General features: G+C 40.8%; 1 protein-coding gene across 1 annotated transcript; it reads right to left on the minus strand.

Annotated features, from left to right (window-relative positions):
- Window positions 1-4,508: 4,508 nt before the first annotated feature.
- On the minus strand, window positions 4,509-16,202 carry LOC123122658 (uncharacterized). Its single transcript, XM_044542957.1, has 16 exons — window positions 15,773-16,202; window positions 10,823-11,235; window positions 10,514-10,739; window positions 10,157-10,411; window positions 9,963-10,072; window positions 9,356-9,451; window positions 9,187-9,274; window positions 8,726-8,955; window positions 8,303-8,487; window positions 7,905-8,104; window positions 7,339-7,671; window positions 7,123-7,224; window positions 6,181-6,478; window positions 5,631-5,779; window positions 5,273-5,557; window positions 4,509-5,096 (listed from the first exon to the last, which is right to left on the minus strand). The coding sequence occupies exons 2-16, from the start codon at window positions 11,131-11,133 to the stop codon at window positions 4,896-4,898; spliced, it is 3,069 nt and encodes a 1,022-aa protein (XP_044398892.1). The 5' UTR covers window positions 11,134-11,235; window positions 15,773-16,202; the 3' UTR covers window positions 4,509-4,895.
- Window positions 16,203-19,346: the final 3,144 nt, after the last annotated feature.

Below are 19,346 nucleotides of genomic sequence, written 5' to 3' on the forward strand. Positions count from 1 at the left end.
TTGTTATGATATAGCCAATAATCCTATGAGAGGAGTCAGTGCATATCAGATGGGATATGAACAACGTCGGGGGGGAGGGGGGCAGAGGGACGGCTTGCTCCATCGCTATGTATTGGTAGTCTCGATGTTCTTGCTAGGACACTCAAACAAAGACCTACATGAAAATAGAATACATAACATATGAAGAACTGAGTTCCCCTCCATCTCTCCACACCTCGATGGCAACTTGAGGTGGAGGCAAATGAAGATCTTGACTGAGAAAGAGTGAAAAAAACTAGCCGTCACCTTTGTGTGAGGAGCGTTGTGCAATTTTTTTTCTTTTTGAGTGTAGGGAGCAAGTATGCTTAGTTTTGCATGCATTGGAAACATGATAGGACTTTTTGTTGAGCTATTGTCTATGTCGATTTGTGTGAATGTTAAGCACGAGTAGTTTTTTTGGGATAAAATAAAGATTGTACTTGATGCACGATCACTCCTATCTCTGTAGCCAAGATTGGATTTTGGAAAATTCCACCAGCGTTCGTGCTACATACAAGATAAGCATGTCTTCATCCCTAGCATGAATCGAAATATTAGTGCAGAACAGGTCCAACCACCAACGTCAATGCATAAAAACTCCATGCATGTAACAAATTTGATAGAGGTAATCAGCAAACAAGATCAACCGGATGAAAGTGGTTCTCCTACAGAAAATATTACACTAGATTTTTAAAATGTTACGAACCCAAATATAGTGGTTGCAGGCACTTGACGAGCTCAGAAACATCAAGCCCAACGACTACAACAAGGCTAAATCAAGCTTCTATGGTAAAATTATAGATGAAATCGCCAACCGTAGACGTGATTGATAGTAATCCTCACCACTCCAATTGGAGTATACCAACCGCACCTAAAACTTGACCAGGTGAAAATTGAAGTAGATTTTATTCGATAGGACTATTCATCACTCGTCATTTCCAACTAAAAAAGGCTAAAACTTAACCAGGCAAAAACTGAAGTTTAATTTATTCGATAGGACTATTCATCCCTCAACATTCCAACTAAAAAACTAAAGAAACCATCAAAGCTTCATTTCAGACAGATATACAACATTCTTTACATATTGTTTCCTCATTCATTTGTACCTTATATCTTCAGTGGAAGAGCTACCAAAAATTTGTTGGATGGGCCAAGCTGACAGGAAACACATTTTTTTTCTCAGAAGGCCAAATTTTACCTTCTTTTTTTAGTTGAGCCTAGTTTTACCTATACTCTTCAATATTTCGGCCACGTGTTACAGTACAAGTCTACAACAGCCTATCAAATATTTCGGCCTATGAATTGATCACGCAGCACAGGCATCCAATACGACGCTGTGCGTTCCTATCATATCGGATGTCAGACTCAAAATTGTCATGCATTGTTTTCTCATCCCATGCAGATTTGAGTTCCCATCGCCTCCTAATCCCATGACATGCCTCCAGATGGCTTCATTTATATTCATGTAGGCAATTATAGCCACCTTCTTCACTTTGAGTATGGCTTCTTCCCTCTTGCAACGGCGACTGCTTTTATATATATACAAGGCAAGGGAGGCTGCATGGTGTGTGTCCTTGCACGCAGTGCAATCAAGGTGAACTAGAACACTTAGTATGGAAGCTTAACTAGTTGCATCCCGTTTGAAGCTTTTTTAGAAGCCGATGGTAGCTTCCTAGGATCAGGGACGGCCCCAGGATTTGTAGAGTGCGTATTCAAAATTCTAAAGGCTAACATTTTTTTTTGGAAAGCCTTGTTTTTGCCGTGTATAACCGATTATGGCATCATATTGTACATATTGTATAATATGCAGAAGATATAACACTATATAATAGATTCATAAAATTATCATAACTTGGAATTGTTCAACCTACAATATATTAATTGTTCAATGTATCGTGGCAACATATAAGATATATAGAGGAATATCAGATGATAGAGAGCTTACAAATTGCAGAATAAATTCCTGATCCTTGATGCTTTGAAAATGAGTGATGATATCCTCTTCCTTAACTTCCAAGAGAGCCCTGAAATTAGTAGTACCGCTATTCTTGCGCTTCATATTTTAGACCTAGAAATTAAAATCACTTAAGTTTCAGAGTACTAATTTTTATAAGTAACACTCGCTGTCGCAACTTTTTGCAAAATAACATTGCAAATAATATCAATATATTATACTAGTACTACTTAATAATTCTAATAATTCTAAATGATTTTCATATTTGAGAGGCGATTTCCTATGCATGGTGGTAGCTACGCACGCATGGTGGCAGCTACACACACTTTGGCATAAGTGTCTTTTGGGGTTTCTTATGGCATTGGCACAAGCGCATTTTTGTTGTATAGAAATTACTTTTTCTCACTTCTTTTTGTCTTTTTAATACTTGTTGACACAAGTGCCTTTTCGTTGTGCAGAATGGGTCTTCTTTCACTTCTCTTAGTCTCTTTGCCTCTTTGCTTGCCTTTGTGGCATAATTGCCTATTTCCTTGCCAGGCTGGTCCAAAGTCACGATATTTTCGTTATAGAGTTATTTTTTATAGTACAATATAATTAGCCAAAATAATTAGAGATAAAAATTAGGGCCATGCGTAAATATCATCACGGGTAGCAAATTATTTCCGCTCAGAGTATACCTCCCATGCAGAAAGGGTAAGTGGGACCATGTTAAAACTTCTCAGAATATGCTTGGAGAGTAAAATCAGTTGTCAAATATCATAACAAGGAACACTTATAATAAAGTTTTAAAAAAAACTCAGAGGACAATTTGACATCAGATCTCTATCATCACAATGATCGAAGTGAATGTTTAGACGAGCAAAACAAACATGAAACATAGCAGGTGGGCGAAAAAACTAAAATGGCGTTACGATTTCATTTCTGAACAAAAATACAACCGAAGGAATGTGGAGGAATCAATTTACGGTTTGGGTCAGTCCCTTCTGTTTCCTTGTAGCATGACTTAAAACTAGGAAATCCTCCTGGTGCATGTTGGTAACTCGACACGGCCAACAAACCAAACGGCTCCATATATGGCTCGCATTAAGAACATGAAGCTCGGTCATTTGCAGTGCATGGCTGCCACAGAGAGCCTACGCCACTCCAAGCGCATGGCTGCCACTAAGAATCTAGAAGAATGTTGTCACCCCCTAGCACAAATCTGAGTCCCGTGCCTTCCAATCCCATGATATGTCGCTAACTAGGGGTTATGGTCCATCTATAAGAATATAACTTACTATTCATGTGGACAATTAGCCACCTTGTTCAGGTTTGAGTATGTATGCCTTCAATCCGTGTTGCGAGCCGGACTAGATCCTGGTCTGCTTTTATACATGAGCCGGACTAGATACTAAGGTATGTGGTGAGAACAATGAAGCTTCATTGATACATGGGGCACATCCATTAATTGCATTTGGTGATTCCTACCTGGCTTTAGGTGTATGTATTTTAGGGTCTTCAATGCGGTTTTCTTCTTCTATTGAAAACGAGAAATGTTGTTGAATTTTACACACTCTTCATGTCAACCCATGCATATGGGATGGAATATGAACACCATCGGGCGAGGAGCGGGCTAGAGGGACTTAGTCCATCGCCGTGCTGTCTTCGCAGCCTCGAATGCGCGAACAAAGACCTACATAGACAAAAGAGTACACATCGTATGAAGAACCGAGTTCCCCTCCGTCTCCCGCACCTCGATGGCGACTTGAGACAGACGGGAACGACAGCCTTGCTGGAGAAGCCGGAGAAAGCCTAGCCATCGCCTTTGTGTGAGGAGCAATGTGCAATTTTTTGTGAGAAGGAAAAATAAAGACTGCACTTCTTGCAGGAAATCATCATCACTCCTATCTCTCTAGCCAAGACTAGATTTTGAAAAAAATTCCATCGGATGTCCATTCTACATACAAGATGAACATGTCTTCATCCCTCGCATGAATTGCAATATTAGTGCAAAACAGATCCAAACACCTACACAAACATCAATTCACAAAAACTCCGTGATGCAAATTCAACGAGGTAATCTACAAACAAGATCAACAGTCTGAAGACGGGGCGCCTACAAAAAAGATTACACTTGATCCAAACGTTACGAATCTGAATACAACAAACAGTGTGGCAATCCTTCAACATGGTTGCAAACACATGACGAGCTCAAAAACGTCAAGCCCAACGACTCCAACAAGGCTGAATCAAGCTTCTGTGGTAAAAACAGCGAAGATGTAGATAAAATCACCAACAGTATAACAATTGATAGTGTTAGCAAGACTAGAACTGAACTTCGAGAGATGTGATTTGATAGTGATCCTACTACAGCAGCAGCTGGATAAGAAGAATACTCACCATTCCAGTTTGAGTTTACCAAGTGTAGCTAAAACTTGACCAGGTTAAAATTTAAGTAGATTTAATTTGATAGGACTATTCACCCCGCATCATTCCAACTAAAAAAGTGTCAAAAACGCTCTTATATTATGGAACGGAGGGAGTACAACTCAACCAGTTAAAAACTGTATTAGATTTTTTATTTGATAGGACAATTCACCCCCTCTAGTCCATGGAACTCCATCATCTTCCTAAGATTCCTAAGGTCAATGAGTCCTTTGTTTTCCTTTTAAGAGAAAAGTTGAACCACACATGCAATTTGTTCATTTGCTGGTACACAATTGCTTCATCTCCAAACCATACGTTGGTCAGTCAAGGCTTCATTCCAGAACAGATATACACCATTCCTCCCTCCTGCTGATTCGACATTTTCTTCTCTTAAACCTTTTCTACCTCGTAACTTGTTCTATGATATGTACAGCCAGCCTCTCCCAAGAAGATGGCACAAGGTAAACTACATACTTTACAATACAAGTTTACAACAGTGTGGCCTGTGTTAAGTCGGTCACGGAGCAGAGTCCGGTAAAAGAGGATCTACCGCTGTCCGTGGAATGACAAACTGGTCAACAACCCGAACTACGCTGGTGGGATCCGACCATCCCGACGCGGCTCGCCATTTGCTTGGGAACCTCCTGGTGTGGCTCATCTGCAATGGCTCCTTGGGCTCCATATCCCAGTCTGGATCCAGCATCCACTCTTTCGGCACCTGGTAATTGACAACACAGGTTAGACACGCCACAGGAAAAGCCAAGCTTGGAGAGCTAAACGCAAACCATATCAGACATTATAACTCGGTAGGAGTCGACACGATTAAAGATGGTGAATGCAACCAGAATCATGCAGAATGATGGTGCTGGTAAGTCAAACTAGCAGAGACATTACCTTGTCCACTGCCAGGGTGAAGACCTCAAGATCTCCACTCTTTTTTATGTGGAACCGCGTGAACGCCTTATAATTTGCTATGCGCAGGGAGGAGAAGGCCTCGTCAAAGTGGATATGGAACCAGTTTATGCACACGTATAAGTAGCTCCCAAACACCATCGACACAACAGGCGTCGACAAGACCCAAAAGTAGAGAAAGACAGACACATAGTAGATGATGGCGCCTCCCCGAGGGAGAGACTCTATTCCTTTTCTGCAGATTGTGCTTCTAGTTACTGCCATAACCTGAAAGAGAAAATGACAGTCAATAATGGTACAGCCCATCAGAAGTGGTGCTTGTATGGTTCAAAGGATAAACCTCTGGGATGTCGAAGGCAGACATAAGGTACTTGATACACGCAGGATAAAGTCCGAAAGTCCACTGTTCCAGACGAGCGCGAAGCCCCGTAGGATCAGGGAAATGTTCACTTTCCGCCTGACGGTACCATTCATAGAGGGTGTGGTAGCCTGTCAATGGGGAATCCAACATATTTTTACATGGGGGCATAGACGAGAGAAGTAGAAAAAGGAACACTCATGCAACAAATCTGTAAAACATGGAGAACAGCATCGAAAGTACATTGTCTTGGAACAATGGTGTCAACAGACAATGCATCTGTCACTAACGAGTACATTATTCTTGACAAACACATGAGAGGTGATGCAAAACAAGCAAGTACAATCCTGTCATTCTTCTCCAAATCGCTATAAATGAATCTGACTGCTACGAAAAGAAGTGGTGAAACTTGCGACCTTATTAAACGAAAATGGAATCTACGACTATAATTCATAACTTCTAAGGATTCAAGATGACAACATAACATGGTAATCGAGCAATGATGCACACAGAGGAAATACGAAACACAAACCTGATGTCGCTAGTAGATGGTTGCGGATGCATATCTCAATACCCAGTTCCATAAGCAGCATCAGTAGTACTGCCGAAGTTATATGAGCAGCAGCATGAAGAAAGCCAAGCAAAGCACGTCTTCTACGTGATAGTTTCGTGGGTACAAAGAAAAATGATACCGTCAACAGAGTAAGAACACCAGCTAGGGATACATAAGAATGCTCAAGAATCTCAAAAATAGCATTCCACGTTGCATTGAAGAAACTATTCACACGGCCATCCCAAGAGTCTTCATGCAAGATACGAAACGAATCACACTGAAGAAAAACATCATACTTACATCAGGCCACAAAAGATAGAAATTAAGAAACATAAGAACTATTATAACAAGTAAACTAAATAGTTGTGTCCCTCGCGTCTGTGGTTTTTTATGGGCCACGCATATTCATCATCTGGGGGAGCATAATTTACTTGTACATAGTGCTACAGACAATTATCATAAAATGTACAAAACCCTACGGGACAATACAGTTTCATTAAGTCTGAGAACATGTTAAGGTACCCAAGGAGTTAGGCTTAAAAATTAGAATGATCTGATCATATCAGTAAAACCCTGATTTTATTAAATCTTACAAAATTAACACTGAAAATAGATAGCCATACAATGGGTAACAGCATCGGCGCTGCTTTAAGTCCTAAAATATTTCAGGTCATGTTCAATGTCAATGCTAAGTAAGACAGCATAATCATTGATGAACTCGTATACCAACAAGGAAGCTTCAATGTTATGCCAGTTATTCCATCGATGGACAATCATTTTGATGCAGTTCCTAACTTAACATTTGTGGACAAGAAAACCAGTAATCACTATTGAAGCTTTAAGGCCTCACCTCGACCAAATAATGGAACGATAATTTCCTAACTATACAGTTAAGAACTACAGTATAATCTAGTTTCTCACCTGTGGAAACATTGAGAAGACCAACACGAAATACACAAAACCACCAATGACATCAAATTGCCAATTTTTCCTTCGGAATTTTAAAATATTACCAAGTGCAATCTAGATGGGCAAACAAAAGAAGCAGTCAGTTGGCAACAAGGCTGGCTATTCCAAGAACAACCCAGTTACATAATGAATCAAAGAAAGATAAACAAATGTAAGAGTCAACCTTACCTTGCTAGAATCTTCATAAGAAGGATATACAGCCTTTGTTTCATACTTGTTCCCATAGCATTCCTTGAAGTTCTCGAAGACATGTGTTGGATGCAAAAAGGCTCCACCACAACCATTTACAAGCAAGTGTTGCACATGTACTGGTTCTTTGGATTCAGTGCAAGAATGACGCATATAATGGTGCAGGTCACCAGCCATCCGCAATTTACATCTTCCCTTGAGGTACTCGCGTATTAAATATGTTACGTTTTTTCCAGTTTTATCACCCCAGTACCAGTCGAGAAGCCAATTTGGCTCATGGGTTATAAGAATTACAGAATCATGTTCTCCAACCTGCATAAATTTGACTAATACTAGTCAGCATGAAAATGAACATGCGGCAATCTTAATGCACAATACAAATATCTGCACTGCTTTCTGCTTAAGATAACAAGATTTACTAGCAGTGATCCCAATTTTCATCTACTGGTTTATTACTACTGAATCATCAAATTAACAAAAGATAACCATATCACCGACAGAAAAAAACAACGTCCTGATAGACTGCAGATGAAAGGATGTATTACCTTCTGTTGACATAATTCTGCAAAAAATTTGAACTGGTACACATCAATGTCGCCATGTAGAGCTTGGTCAAGACCAAAAACCCACCACCCATTGGGAAGCTTTAATGCAAAATAACTCCTCTTCTGGGGTAAAAACCACCCACCAAGCCAGCTCTTATGACAGACATACCTCATGAATGTGTTCAGTCCATCAAACCAATCTGCTCGAAAACAGTGCAGCTTTTGTCACTCTTGTTTGCGTTCGTCCATTCACAATAATGTATTAGAAATATACAGTGTAACTTCTCCCATGCCAATACATCATTATGAGCACACAAAAAAATGTAACACTGATGGGAAGGAAGAAGACACATGAATGTCATAAAACACAAAGTACAGTGCAGATCACAGGTATTTACCATGGTTTCCAGGAATCATAAAACATTGTGGTCCACTATACTGCCTGAGCTCAGAAACTCCAAGAGGAAGTTCAGGTTTTTCCAATGCTATATGATCAGGCGTGTACCAAGCAGGAGGCTGTAGAGCATACTCAAAAGGACAGAAAAAACGCCGCTCATATGTAAATGAGCATGGATTTGGATATCTGCAGAAGAAACGAACAAATCAGCGTCTTTTTGAAGAGCTTATTCCAAGATCAACATGGAAAAATGAAAATCTAATATAACAAGCTGGCAAAAATAATTAATAGATGGCATCATCCATGAATGGAATGCAACTTGTGATAAACTAGCATATGACAAGCAAAACATTTACTAGTCATAAATCAGCAAACATGAACTGAAAACTTCTAATAATGTAAATGATCAAAGTATGCAGCATACGCGAGGTCTCCACCAATAAGTAGTAGTTCTCCACGGGGAAATATAAGCCTGGAATCATCAGATTTTACGACTAAAGAAGGTTGAGCAAGTAAGCGTGCTATAGCATATGTAGAGTTGCCACCATCGCCGGTATCTGCAATGAAGTCAAACCAAAGTTCGTCTTTCCCATCAAGATGATCGTATAAAAGGTCGCTGCTCTTTGATTCATCTGGAGTTTTGTTCATAGCAGCCTGGTTGGGTTAGAAAAAAAATTGTCAATTGTTTTAACAGAACAACAGGCTCAACTAGGAACTGTAATAATAACTGTGCGAAAGCAATTTAGAGAAGAACAAAATTCTAGGAAGGAGGGTATTCTTTTTTTTAAGCTTAGGAAGGAGGGTATTCTGAGACAAGATAAAACTGAAAACAAAAAAAAGCTAAACCAAAATGAGGACTGAAGCTTGAAATCACAGGTCATGTACCTGCATCATACGCATATCAAATCTACCAACAAAGAGTGTCACAGATATCATGAGGTCAAAAACGGTTTTGAACAAATCTGTTGAGGTCCTGCAGAACATACCAACAAATAGTCAGCCGTTTTACAGCATATGTGGATAATAAGAGCTTATGGATAGACCAGTAACATACCCAGAGTACCAAGGAACCATGTCCTCAAAATCCGGTTTTAGCAGTTTCTTCAGAGTCTCATACTCCGAAATTGTTAAAGGATGAGTTAGAGCCCATCTATACAACAAGTCAAGGAAACAAGGGGAATAAATTAGTCCAACGCTGAACGAACAAACCAAGGATGTGCTGTTTATTCAGCCATTATACAGTTTTATGGCTATTTTCATATCGGCTAGATAATATCAGCATGCAAACACGTGAAAAAAGACAAATAAAGTGGTCATCATCATGTGCAACTCCTAAGTACCCAGTAAGTAATGACCTGAGGATATTTTACCCCCTCACATCATGTTATCTTCACTAAAGTATATTCATATAGGTAATGAACTGAATGCAACCCCTTCAGATTTTTCCACGATAACCATGGCATTTTGTTGAGGGTGTGAAGGTTGAAATTCATATATGTATAGTTCTGCTTAGATGAAACCTTGACAAATACATTGCATTTTCCTTGTCATCATCATAAGTTCCTTTGACACGACAGAATACAAACTTATCTGTTGAGGTGTTTATAATACATGATTAAAAATCTAACCACCAGATGGATGTGCTCAGACATTCGACATACCCAGTTGACCGCTCCACGACATAATTGGCCATGTAAAGACCAATGAATGTGGCCCACAAAGAGTAGACAGGTGAAATGATGTTGGAGTGTTCGGATCCATTGGAAGCTAACTGGAGCAAACATACAAGTTAAAAACAAACAGTAAATAAATAGAAAAGATATCCAAGCACAAACAGAAGGTGAAGTATACTAACTTCTCCATAAATGGCCCATTTCGAGAGAAGTGGGTAATCACTGGCAGAGCCAACCGGAGCAAACCAGGATGAGCAAATCTGGTCTTTAAACTTATGCATACGCAATAGCTTCGAAATCAGTGTGTTGTCCTCATTTTGCTTTCTCCACAGTGAAAATGCAACCCAGCTAGCAGTTCTACGATCAATAGATTTATCCCTTGAGAGAGTCCTGTTACCACAGTGGCTGTAGAACACGCAGCAAGCTATACTTATTACCTGTGATGTGACACGAAGTGCAAATCTTAGATAAATCAGAAGTATCTAAAGAAGATAATCGAAATACGATACACGTGAACCATTGTATGCCAAGAAACTTACTGCGCAATTTTGGATTATAGTAAGCATCTCTGGCTTTTTCTCTGCCATGCGAGAAACAAGACCCAAATACCAGAGTCCAAGAAATATGACGTGGAAAACGATCAAGAAAACTAGAGAGGAAATATAAATAGTGAGGAAGAGGGAAAGATTCATCCTCAAATCCAACCCCATTGACTGAAAACTAGGGAGATGGTATAATGCTGCCAAGAATATCCAAGCAACGTACCTGCATTCAAAAACAGCCTCAGAGAACTAATACATCTTGTTTTACTTAAAATTATCTTCTCACAGACTCCAGAGATTGCTTACCAACGACTAAAGTTTGAATAGTTTGGCTTGATAGTCTTCCTAATAAATGGTGATGAGAAGAAATAGAAGAAACCAATCAAACAGGCATACATCGACCACCATTTAAAATTCTTGTCCAATTTCATTATAAGGGTTTGTAAATTATCCGATGAAAGGAGGAAAAGCCAGCCAACAATCACAGCAATCATGAAATGTCTCGAGTGCTCATGTGGGTATGGGTATCTATGAGTCAGAATAGTCCTGACCCTCTCCATTTTAAGGGATTCAATCAGACGACCAGAGGGCTGCTTATGGAGCTTTTCTCTTCCCATAAAAACACTGCTCCCAAGTCAATGATAGTTCATACGCCTACTCAAAGCAACCACAGAGGGCCCTTTGTCACTGGTGAAAATTCCAGAACTGTGCCACCAGATCTGCATAAAGAAATAATTGTGAAAATCTGACAAAATGGCAATATGCGTGCAGAACAGCAATATTAAAACTAACTTCTGAAAGAAGTCACAAACTACAAAGTAGACATAGGGTGGGAAACAACTGGTAAGATTAAATGTGCCTCTTTTGCTCTATACCAAAAAGATCAAGCTAATTTATTGTACTTTGGTGCTTGAGTGAATCCCAGAAGTTATGCAGAGTATTCTCTGTATTCTGCAGCAGCCACAAAATATCACATAGTACCCTCACCAGATTGGCATGCTATCCTAGAAATCATCGCACACTAAATCATGAAAATACTTAGTCACTTTACAGAACCTACCAAGACTTTCAAGGATTGCTCACTTAGTCAATCCTGTTCCGAAATAAAGTGGACCTAAAGTAAATAAATACGACTGTCTTTCTGCATAGGATGCTTTCTAAGAATGCATTGCACTTTTCCAAATGCTGACATCCTCAAAGGTGAATCTTTATATCATTTCACAAGATATGGCAATGGTATTAATCTAATAGCCATCCTCACATGCTATATAAAAGAATCCCAAGAGGGAAAATGTGGATGCAGAGACAAATGGAGATAGAAAATGTACAGGTAGGCAAAGTGAAGGAGCATATTAAGCACATGGCATCAACAGATTCCACAGGAAAGGGACAGAGAGGCAATCATTACCAGAAACAAACACTACTCTTAGTGAAGACATTATTATCAAGCAAAGATGGCTCTAAAAGAACGAAACTTTCCCTACAATTTTCCCCTAAAATCTTCATAAGACCACAAGTTCAGGTCTACACATAGAACAAATAACTGAAATCATCCAGTAATGTACATGGCCAAAATAAAGCTAGGAAATGACAGAGAATAAAAGACAAATCTGATAACCAAAACCAAAAAATAAAGTAAGTGTCTAGGCGGATTTTGACAGAACAAATATCGCAAAATCAGAGTGATTTGTCGGCGAAGGCCACTTGGATGTACCTATCCTGCTTCTTATCCTCCCTAGGCGTGGACTCCTATTCCCGATGCATCTTATTCATACATAGGCTTCCAACAATGAATCTTACAACAAACCCCTGATATGTTACCTAGCTGGATAACCTCAATCATGCATCCAACTCAGCCATGGTTACTAAAGATGCTAATCTGCCATGGAGCACACGAAGGTCGAAAGAAAAACTGCCAAACTAATGATGGACATTGTGAAGCAGCAGCAGTGCAAGCATATATAAATAGGTCGACTATGCTGCTGTAAAGAAAAGAAACAGATTGTGGTGCAAGGAGGGACTCAGACCAGAGTAGTTGTCAACCACCTACCGCCGTGATGTTTATCATGTGGATGTGCTAGTGAAGAGAGATGATCTACAATGAATGTAAAGGTATTTATTTTCTGCGTTCAAGATTAAGGATAGAAAATTCGACGAAAAGAAGGAAGAATCCTAGAAGTTATGCAGAGTATCCTCTGTATACTGCCACAGCCACACAGGTAAACAGGTAGTACCCTGACCCTGTTGGCATGATATCCTACAAGTTTCCTCAGCAGCTCGACATCCAAGGATGTAGTAAATACTTAAGTCACTTTTACAGCACCTACCGAGTACTGATACCCCTAATGGTTGCTCAGTAAATCAATTCTGTTTCAAAATGAAGTACACCACATACTCAATGCATAAGATTGATTGTCTTTTTGCATAGGATGCTTTCAACAGATGCAGCAGGAAGCATGCATTGTAGATTTGCAAATGGCGACAACTAAAATGAAGTATGTCAATTGTATTAGACTAACAGCCATCCATCCCATGCTATATAAACAAATCCCAGGAGGGGAAATTGGATATAGAGACAAGAGAACCGGAAAAAATAAAGTGTAAGTGGACAAACTGCAGGAACACATTAAGCACATGGATTCCGTGGGAAAGTGACAGGAGGCAATCATTAGCAGAGACAGAAACCTAGTCTTAATCAAGACATTATTATGAAGCAAAGGTAGCTGAACAGGAGGGAACTTGTTCCCCCTACAGTTCTCCCCTGAAATCTTGATAAGACCACGGCTACATAGAAGAAAGATCTGAAAGTCGGAAACGATATCCACTGTCCAGCACTTCTAGTAAAATGCACATGACCAGGCCAACAAATCTTACTAGTAGGAAATTAGAGAGTGACATGAGGTCTGTTCTCTAATAAAAGAGATTACAGAGAACAAAGGGACAAATCTGGTTGGCCCAAAGAGAGAGACAAATAAAGAGACAGACAACAAATCTGGGAGAGGAACAAAGATCGTGCCTGCTTTTGTTTTCCCCTCGATATGCCGGCGACGAACACTAGAAACCAGTGCGACTAAGAAACACAGATATCAAGGAGGAGAAACTGGCAGTATAACTAACTGGTCGGGTGTAGAAAGCAGAGGAACCAGACCTGGATTGCGCGCGCGCACACACAAGCTCCGTAGCCAGTATAACTAACAGCCACAAAATATCACATAGTACCCTCACCATATTGGCATGCTATCCTACAAATCATCACACAGCTTTACACTAAATCATGTAAATACGTAAGTCATTTTACAGAACCTACCGAGACCTTCAAGGATTGCTCACTTGGTCAATTCCGTTCCGAAATAAAGTGGCCCTATAGTAAACACATATGACTGTCTTTTTGCATTGGATGCTTTCTAAGAATGCATTGTACTTTTGCAAATGCTGACATCCTCAAAGCTGAATCCTTATATAATTTCACAAATATGGCAATGGTATTAATCTAATAGCAATCCTCCCATGCTATATAAATGAATCTGAAGACAGAAAATGTGGATATAGAGATAAATCAGCACAAAAAATGTTCAAGTAGACAAACTGAAGGAGCACATGGCATTAACAGATTCCATGGGAAAGGGACAAGGAGGTCTTCATCGCCAGAGACAAAAACCACTCTTAATCAAGACATTGTCAAGGAAAGATGGCTCTGACAGGACAAAACTTTCCCAACAATTTCCACCTAAAATCTTCATAGAAACACAGATCCATGTCTACTAGGCGGATTTCGTCAGAACAAAGACCTAAGAATCGGAGTGGTCTGTCGTCTTGGGCCCCTTGGATGTACCTATCCTACTTTGTGTCATTCTAGCAGCATCACTTTGTTCTGGACATGGACTCCTATTCCCGACGCATCTCATTCAATAGATAGGCTTCATATAATGAATCATACAATGAACCCTTGATATGTTACCCAGCTGGATAACCTCAATTGTGCATCCAACTTGGCCGTCGCAACTAGAGATGTTAATATATCATAGAGCACACGAAGCTCAAAGGCCAAACTACCAAACTAGTGAAAGATCATTGTGAAGCAGCAGCAGTGCAAGCACATATATATCACTACGCTGCTGTAAAGAGAAGAAATCGATTGTGGCACAAGGAGGGATTCGGACAATAGTGGTTCTGAACCACCTAACTGCTGTGATGCTTATCATGCGGATGTGCTAGTGCAGAGAGATGGTCTACAATGAATGTAAAGGTACTTCTTTGTCAAGGTTAACAATAGAGCATTCACTGAAGAGAAAAAGAGAAAATCCTAGAAGTTATACCGAGTATTCTCTGCATACTGCCACAGCCACACAGTAAGGCATGGTACCCTGACAATGTTGGCATGATATATCCTACAAATTATCTCAGTAGCTCGAACGCAGACATCTAAAAGGTTGGGTGAATCATTAATATCGTGTGGCAAATTGGGCAATGGCATTAATCTAACAAGCATCCCTCCATCCCATACGCAATATATAAACGAATCCCTAGAGGGAAAATTGGATAGAGAGACAAGAGAACCAAAAAGAAAAGTATAAGTGGACAAACTGCAGGAGCCCATTAAGCACATGGATTCTTTGGGAAAGGGACAGCAGGCAATCATTACTGGAGACTAAAAAACAGCTCCTAATCAGACATTATTATGAAGCAAATCTAGCTCTAACATGAGGAAACTAGTTTCCCTAGTAATAGTACCATTCTCCCATGAAACCATGATAGGACCACAGCTACATAGAACTCGGAGAAGTGAAAGCCTGAAACCACCCACTGTCCAGTAATCCAATGAATAAAATGTACTACACGGGCAGGCCAATAAATCTGGGAAATTACAGAGAACGAGGGACAAATCTGGGTGGCCCAGAAAGACAGATAAATGAAGTAGTACTAGCAAGTTTCTTTATATCATAATATATAAGAGCATTAGGCGCAGAGGAACAAAGATAGTAGTACCCACTCTGTTTTCTCCTCCTCGATACTCCGGCGACGAACACGAGAAACCAGTGAGACTATAAACAACACGGGTATCTAGGAGTAGAAACTGCCGGTAAAACTAAATTGGTGGGGGGAGTGGGGGTAGAGAGCAGAGGAAGCAACTGAACTGAATTGCGCGCGCGCGCAAGCTCCTACCCCCAAGATCCGCCGCGCCCCCTAATCCCAGCCCCAATCCCGCCGAGCACCACGAAAGGAAGGAAGCAATCAGGGGAGGGGAGCGAGGCTTACCAAGTAGTAATAATCCGGGAAGGGGGCGAGCGCCCGCGCCGCGCCGCCGCTGGCCGGCGGCGAAATTCGGGAGAGTGGGGAGAAAAAGGCGAGATCTTTGGCGGCGGAATCTGCCCTCGCTGCGCCGCTCTGCCCTTGTGTAGCTTGCTGCTGGCTGGTGGTGGTGGTTAAATCGGTGGTGGGGAAGTGGGGAGGGAGAAGAGGGGCGAGCAGAGCAGGACACGAAGCGGCCGCGGGGGATTAATTAAAGAAGGAAAGAATTGGAGGGAGGGAGAAGGAAGGAAATGCTTGCGGTTTTGGTGTTCCCTCCCCTGCCGGTGCAGATGGCGGCGTGGTCCGACTCTGACCCGAAGATTTTTCCTTGCTTTCAGCAGCCATGGAGGAAAGGAAAGGAGCCACACATCGATCGATGGCCGGCCGGACGCGCATCCTTCCAGCGGAAGGCGGTGGTATATTCTGAATTTGGGTCATTGCGTCGTCAAATTGGTCCTATGCGGTCGGCGTGCGTGGTTAGTCCCACGTCATCTCCCACTCTTCCACCTATCTTTCTGACTAGCAAAGAATTGGATGGGGTGGGTTGATTCGGTCATGGCCGGTGGTGCTACACAAGCCTCTTCCCCTCTTTCTTTTTTTTTGCAGGGCTACACACGCCATTTTAAAAAAAATGAAACCAACCCAGGGTTAACCTTTGTTGGTTTTTTTATAGGAGAAAACTCCGCGAGCACCGCGTGCTAGAGCCGAGGCTCGAACGCGGGCGGGCTGGCATCTACCCCAACTGCCTAGCCAATAGGTCGACACCCCTTTCTCACACACGCCATTGGAGCAGTGAACAAATGGACATAGTTCGCCGCCAATTCTACTTTTTTCTATTAATTTAGCAAAAGAGAATTATTCGATTAATTACCACATGGTACATGTGGTAAGCAAGCTATCTAAAAACCCAACATATCAAAAAGAAATGCTCGATCAATCAGAGAAAACCAAAAAGGTGGAAAGCAGGGCTGCATCACGCTGTGCGGTAATCGACCCACTAACCAATCATGAGCAAAAGCACGATCAGATGAAAGCATGCTTGATCAAAGGCATGATCGATGGGTTATTATATGTGAGTACTACATTTTCTACGGTTCTTTCAGCATACACTTCATACGGCAAGTGCAAACTTTTCTAGCCTTGATCGTCCCTGTGGCTCTTTTTCAGTTAGGCCCTCGTTTCTTTCCATTAATTTCTTAACAGAAATATTCAGTACAAGTGTTTCAAAACGTCTTAACTAGCGACCGTGTACAGATGGGGAAGGAGACGGAAAAAGGGAGAGGCGAGGTGGGGCATTAACAGGAAACCCACCTCGCATATGCCCAAAATGCGAGCAATTGTCGAGGAGCGAAAACCTGTTAACATCATCAACCACCAACAAAAGATACACTGGACACAGTAACATAGTCTAGGCATGATCTAAGCAGCAAACTCAGCGGGCAACAAACCACAATGAGCAAAATAGGAGACCCCTAGAAAGTAGATGCAACAAAGGCATCAATTCACTCATCCACTCCGGGCACCAACGTGCTCTGTTCAGAACAGCAACATATTTGCCTATACTAAAAACATTATTGCACATCTCGTTGCATAATCAAACTAATAAACATCCACTACACAAGTAACTAAACATCATATTGCATATTTTGCTGCATAGTGACCTAAACTATGAACATTATTAAAGAGCATTACTCATCCTCGCTGGAGGAGCAATGGTTAAAATACTCGTAATTCGACTTCTTCATTGTAGGTGCTTCCTCGAGCTCAATGGCCTTTTCGTTGAAATATTCCCTAGCCGCGTGCAACATCCTTTGTTCAAAGGAGGGATCCCTGTTCTTGCCCGCATAGACCATGTCCTTAACCATTTCGTAAACACAGGCGTTGCCAAGTGACAAGATCGACTTCCAAGCTGGTGTGAAGAGATATGTCCAAGTTGCCGCATCTTTGGCTGATCATGTTGTTCTAGGGGAAGGTAGTGGATTGTTGATGCTGCTGTTCTTGCAAATAAAGCAAGTCACATCGACGAAACCGTGAAAGATGATTGTCAGCATCACACACACTTCCATTAACTCAACTGTGTGCCGAAAAAATACATAATTCTCAGCAATCAAACGTATGCATTGGCACAAGTTGTCAGATATGTGCTGCACTTACAAAACTATGTGCGAAACTTCGCACACAGTGTGATCTTATCTAATGTGTGCGATGCTTGAAATAATCGCTAACAATTAATATAAACAACTCGTTTGCCAAAGAATAGACACAATTCTAGATGACTCCTGTGTGTTAAGATTAGTTATCACACGCGTGTTTTTTCTGGACTATGTGCCCTTTTTATCACATGGTTTGCACATCAAAATTGTGCCACAATGGATGGACCTTTGCCCACGTTTCATTTTTTGGCACACGATTTTCTTTTTTACGTTTGCAATGTCTGCATTGCATCACACACAGATGTGCCATAGATATGTCTTTTTAGCACCATGTGTGTGTGCACGCGCGCGCGTGTGTGCTAGCCCACTAGGGAGCGACATAGAGGCGTAGCCATTTGTGAGGCAAATACTATGGAGATCCGTAGATCAAACTCATAAGATATAGTTTATGATCAAGTGTACTATAGGTATTTCTATACTTGTAAGTTATCTTTCCACATTAATTGTCAATAGATGGAAGATAGCCACTAAGGCCTTGTACAATGGGAGGTGCTTAGGGGAGGTGTTTAGAGAAATAAACCAGGCTTTCCTTAAGCACCGCAGCTTATTTGTACTAGGTAGACGCTTAACTAAGCGTCTCTCTTGTAGAAATAGGCACCGGTGCTTCAGAAAAACTCGGTTCATTTTTCTAAGCACCTCCCTAAGCACCTTCCATTGTACAAGGCCTAATAATACATTTGTCAAATATGTGGGAACTGGCGGTAGAGCTGTACCATTGCTTCGTGATGAAGTAGTATAGATTTTTCAGTTAGCAATATAAAAATTCCAGTTAGCAACTTTAGCACGCCTATACATTTTCAATTTCAATATGATATCATCACATAATAAATCTGTGTTGACTGGGTGACAAACGAAACTTGATTGGTATATATGTCATAGTATTTTTATAAATACATTTTATCGATTCATATGTGGAAACCTTGTTTTCTTCCGTAGCAATTAATAAACCAACCGTTAGCGCAGAAGCACACAAGTTTCCATGTGATTAATTAATGTATGGACCGAATTAAACAAAATCGCCCTCGAGCAAGACAGCAACATGATATTATATGTGATCCTAAAAAGAACGTGTTATTATATGCAAATATTTTCTTAGCGTTGGTTGGATAAAAGTCATGGAATGAGTCGACGTTGGTTCTAAGAAAAGGCACCGATGGATCTAATTTTAAAATAGATGGAGTGACCGTCGTGCTTTGGTTTTTTCCATGCACATTTTTCATTCGCACATACACGTTACAGTTAGTCTTATTGGCGTTACTAAAATCCAATTAATTAGGTAGTGGAGTAGAATCATTAGGGAAGCCTCAAGCATCTAATAACCTCATCCG

This window comes from Triticum aestivum, chromosome 5D (assembly GCF_018294505.1).
Source record: "Triticum aestivum cultivar Chinese Spring chromosome 5D, IWGSC CS RefSeq v2.1, whole genome shotgun sequence".
Lineage (NCBI taxonomy): Eukaryota > Viridiplantae > Streptophyta > Magnoliopsida > Poales > Poaceae > Triticum > Triticum aestivum.

Excerpts from the sequence above, each read along its gene's own strand:
- LOC123122658 (XM_044542957.1), bottom strand. The coding sequence starts at position 11,133 with ATGGGAAGAGAAAAGCTCCATAAGCAGCCCTCTGGTCGTCTGATTGAA. Across the intron at positions 10,073-10,156 it reads AATGGGCCATTTATGGAGAA|TTAGCTTCCAATGGATCCGA; the intron begins GTTAGTATACTT and ends TGTTTGCTCCAG. Across the intron at positions 9,275-9,355 it reads ATGGTTCCTTGGTACTCTGG|GACCTCAACAGATTTGTTCA; the intron begins GTATGTTACTGG and ends TATGTTCTGCAG.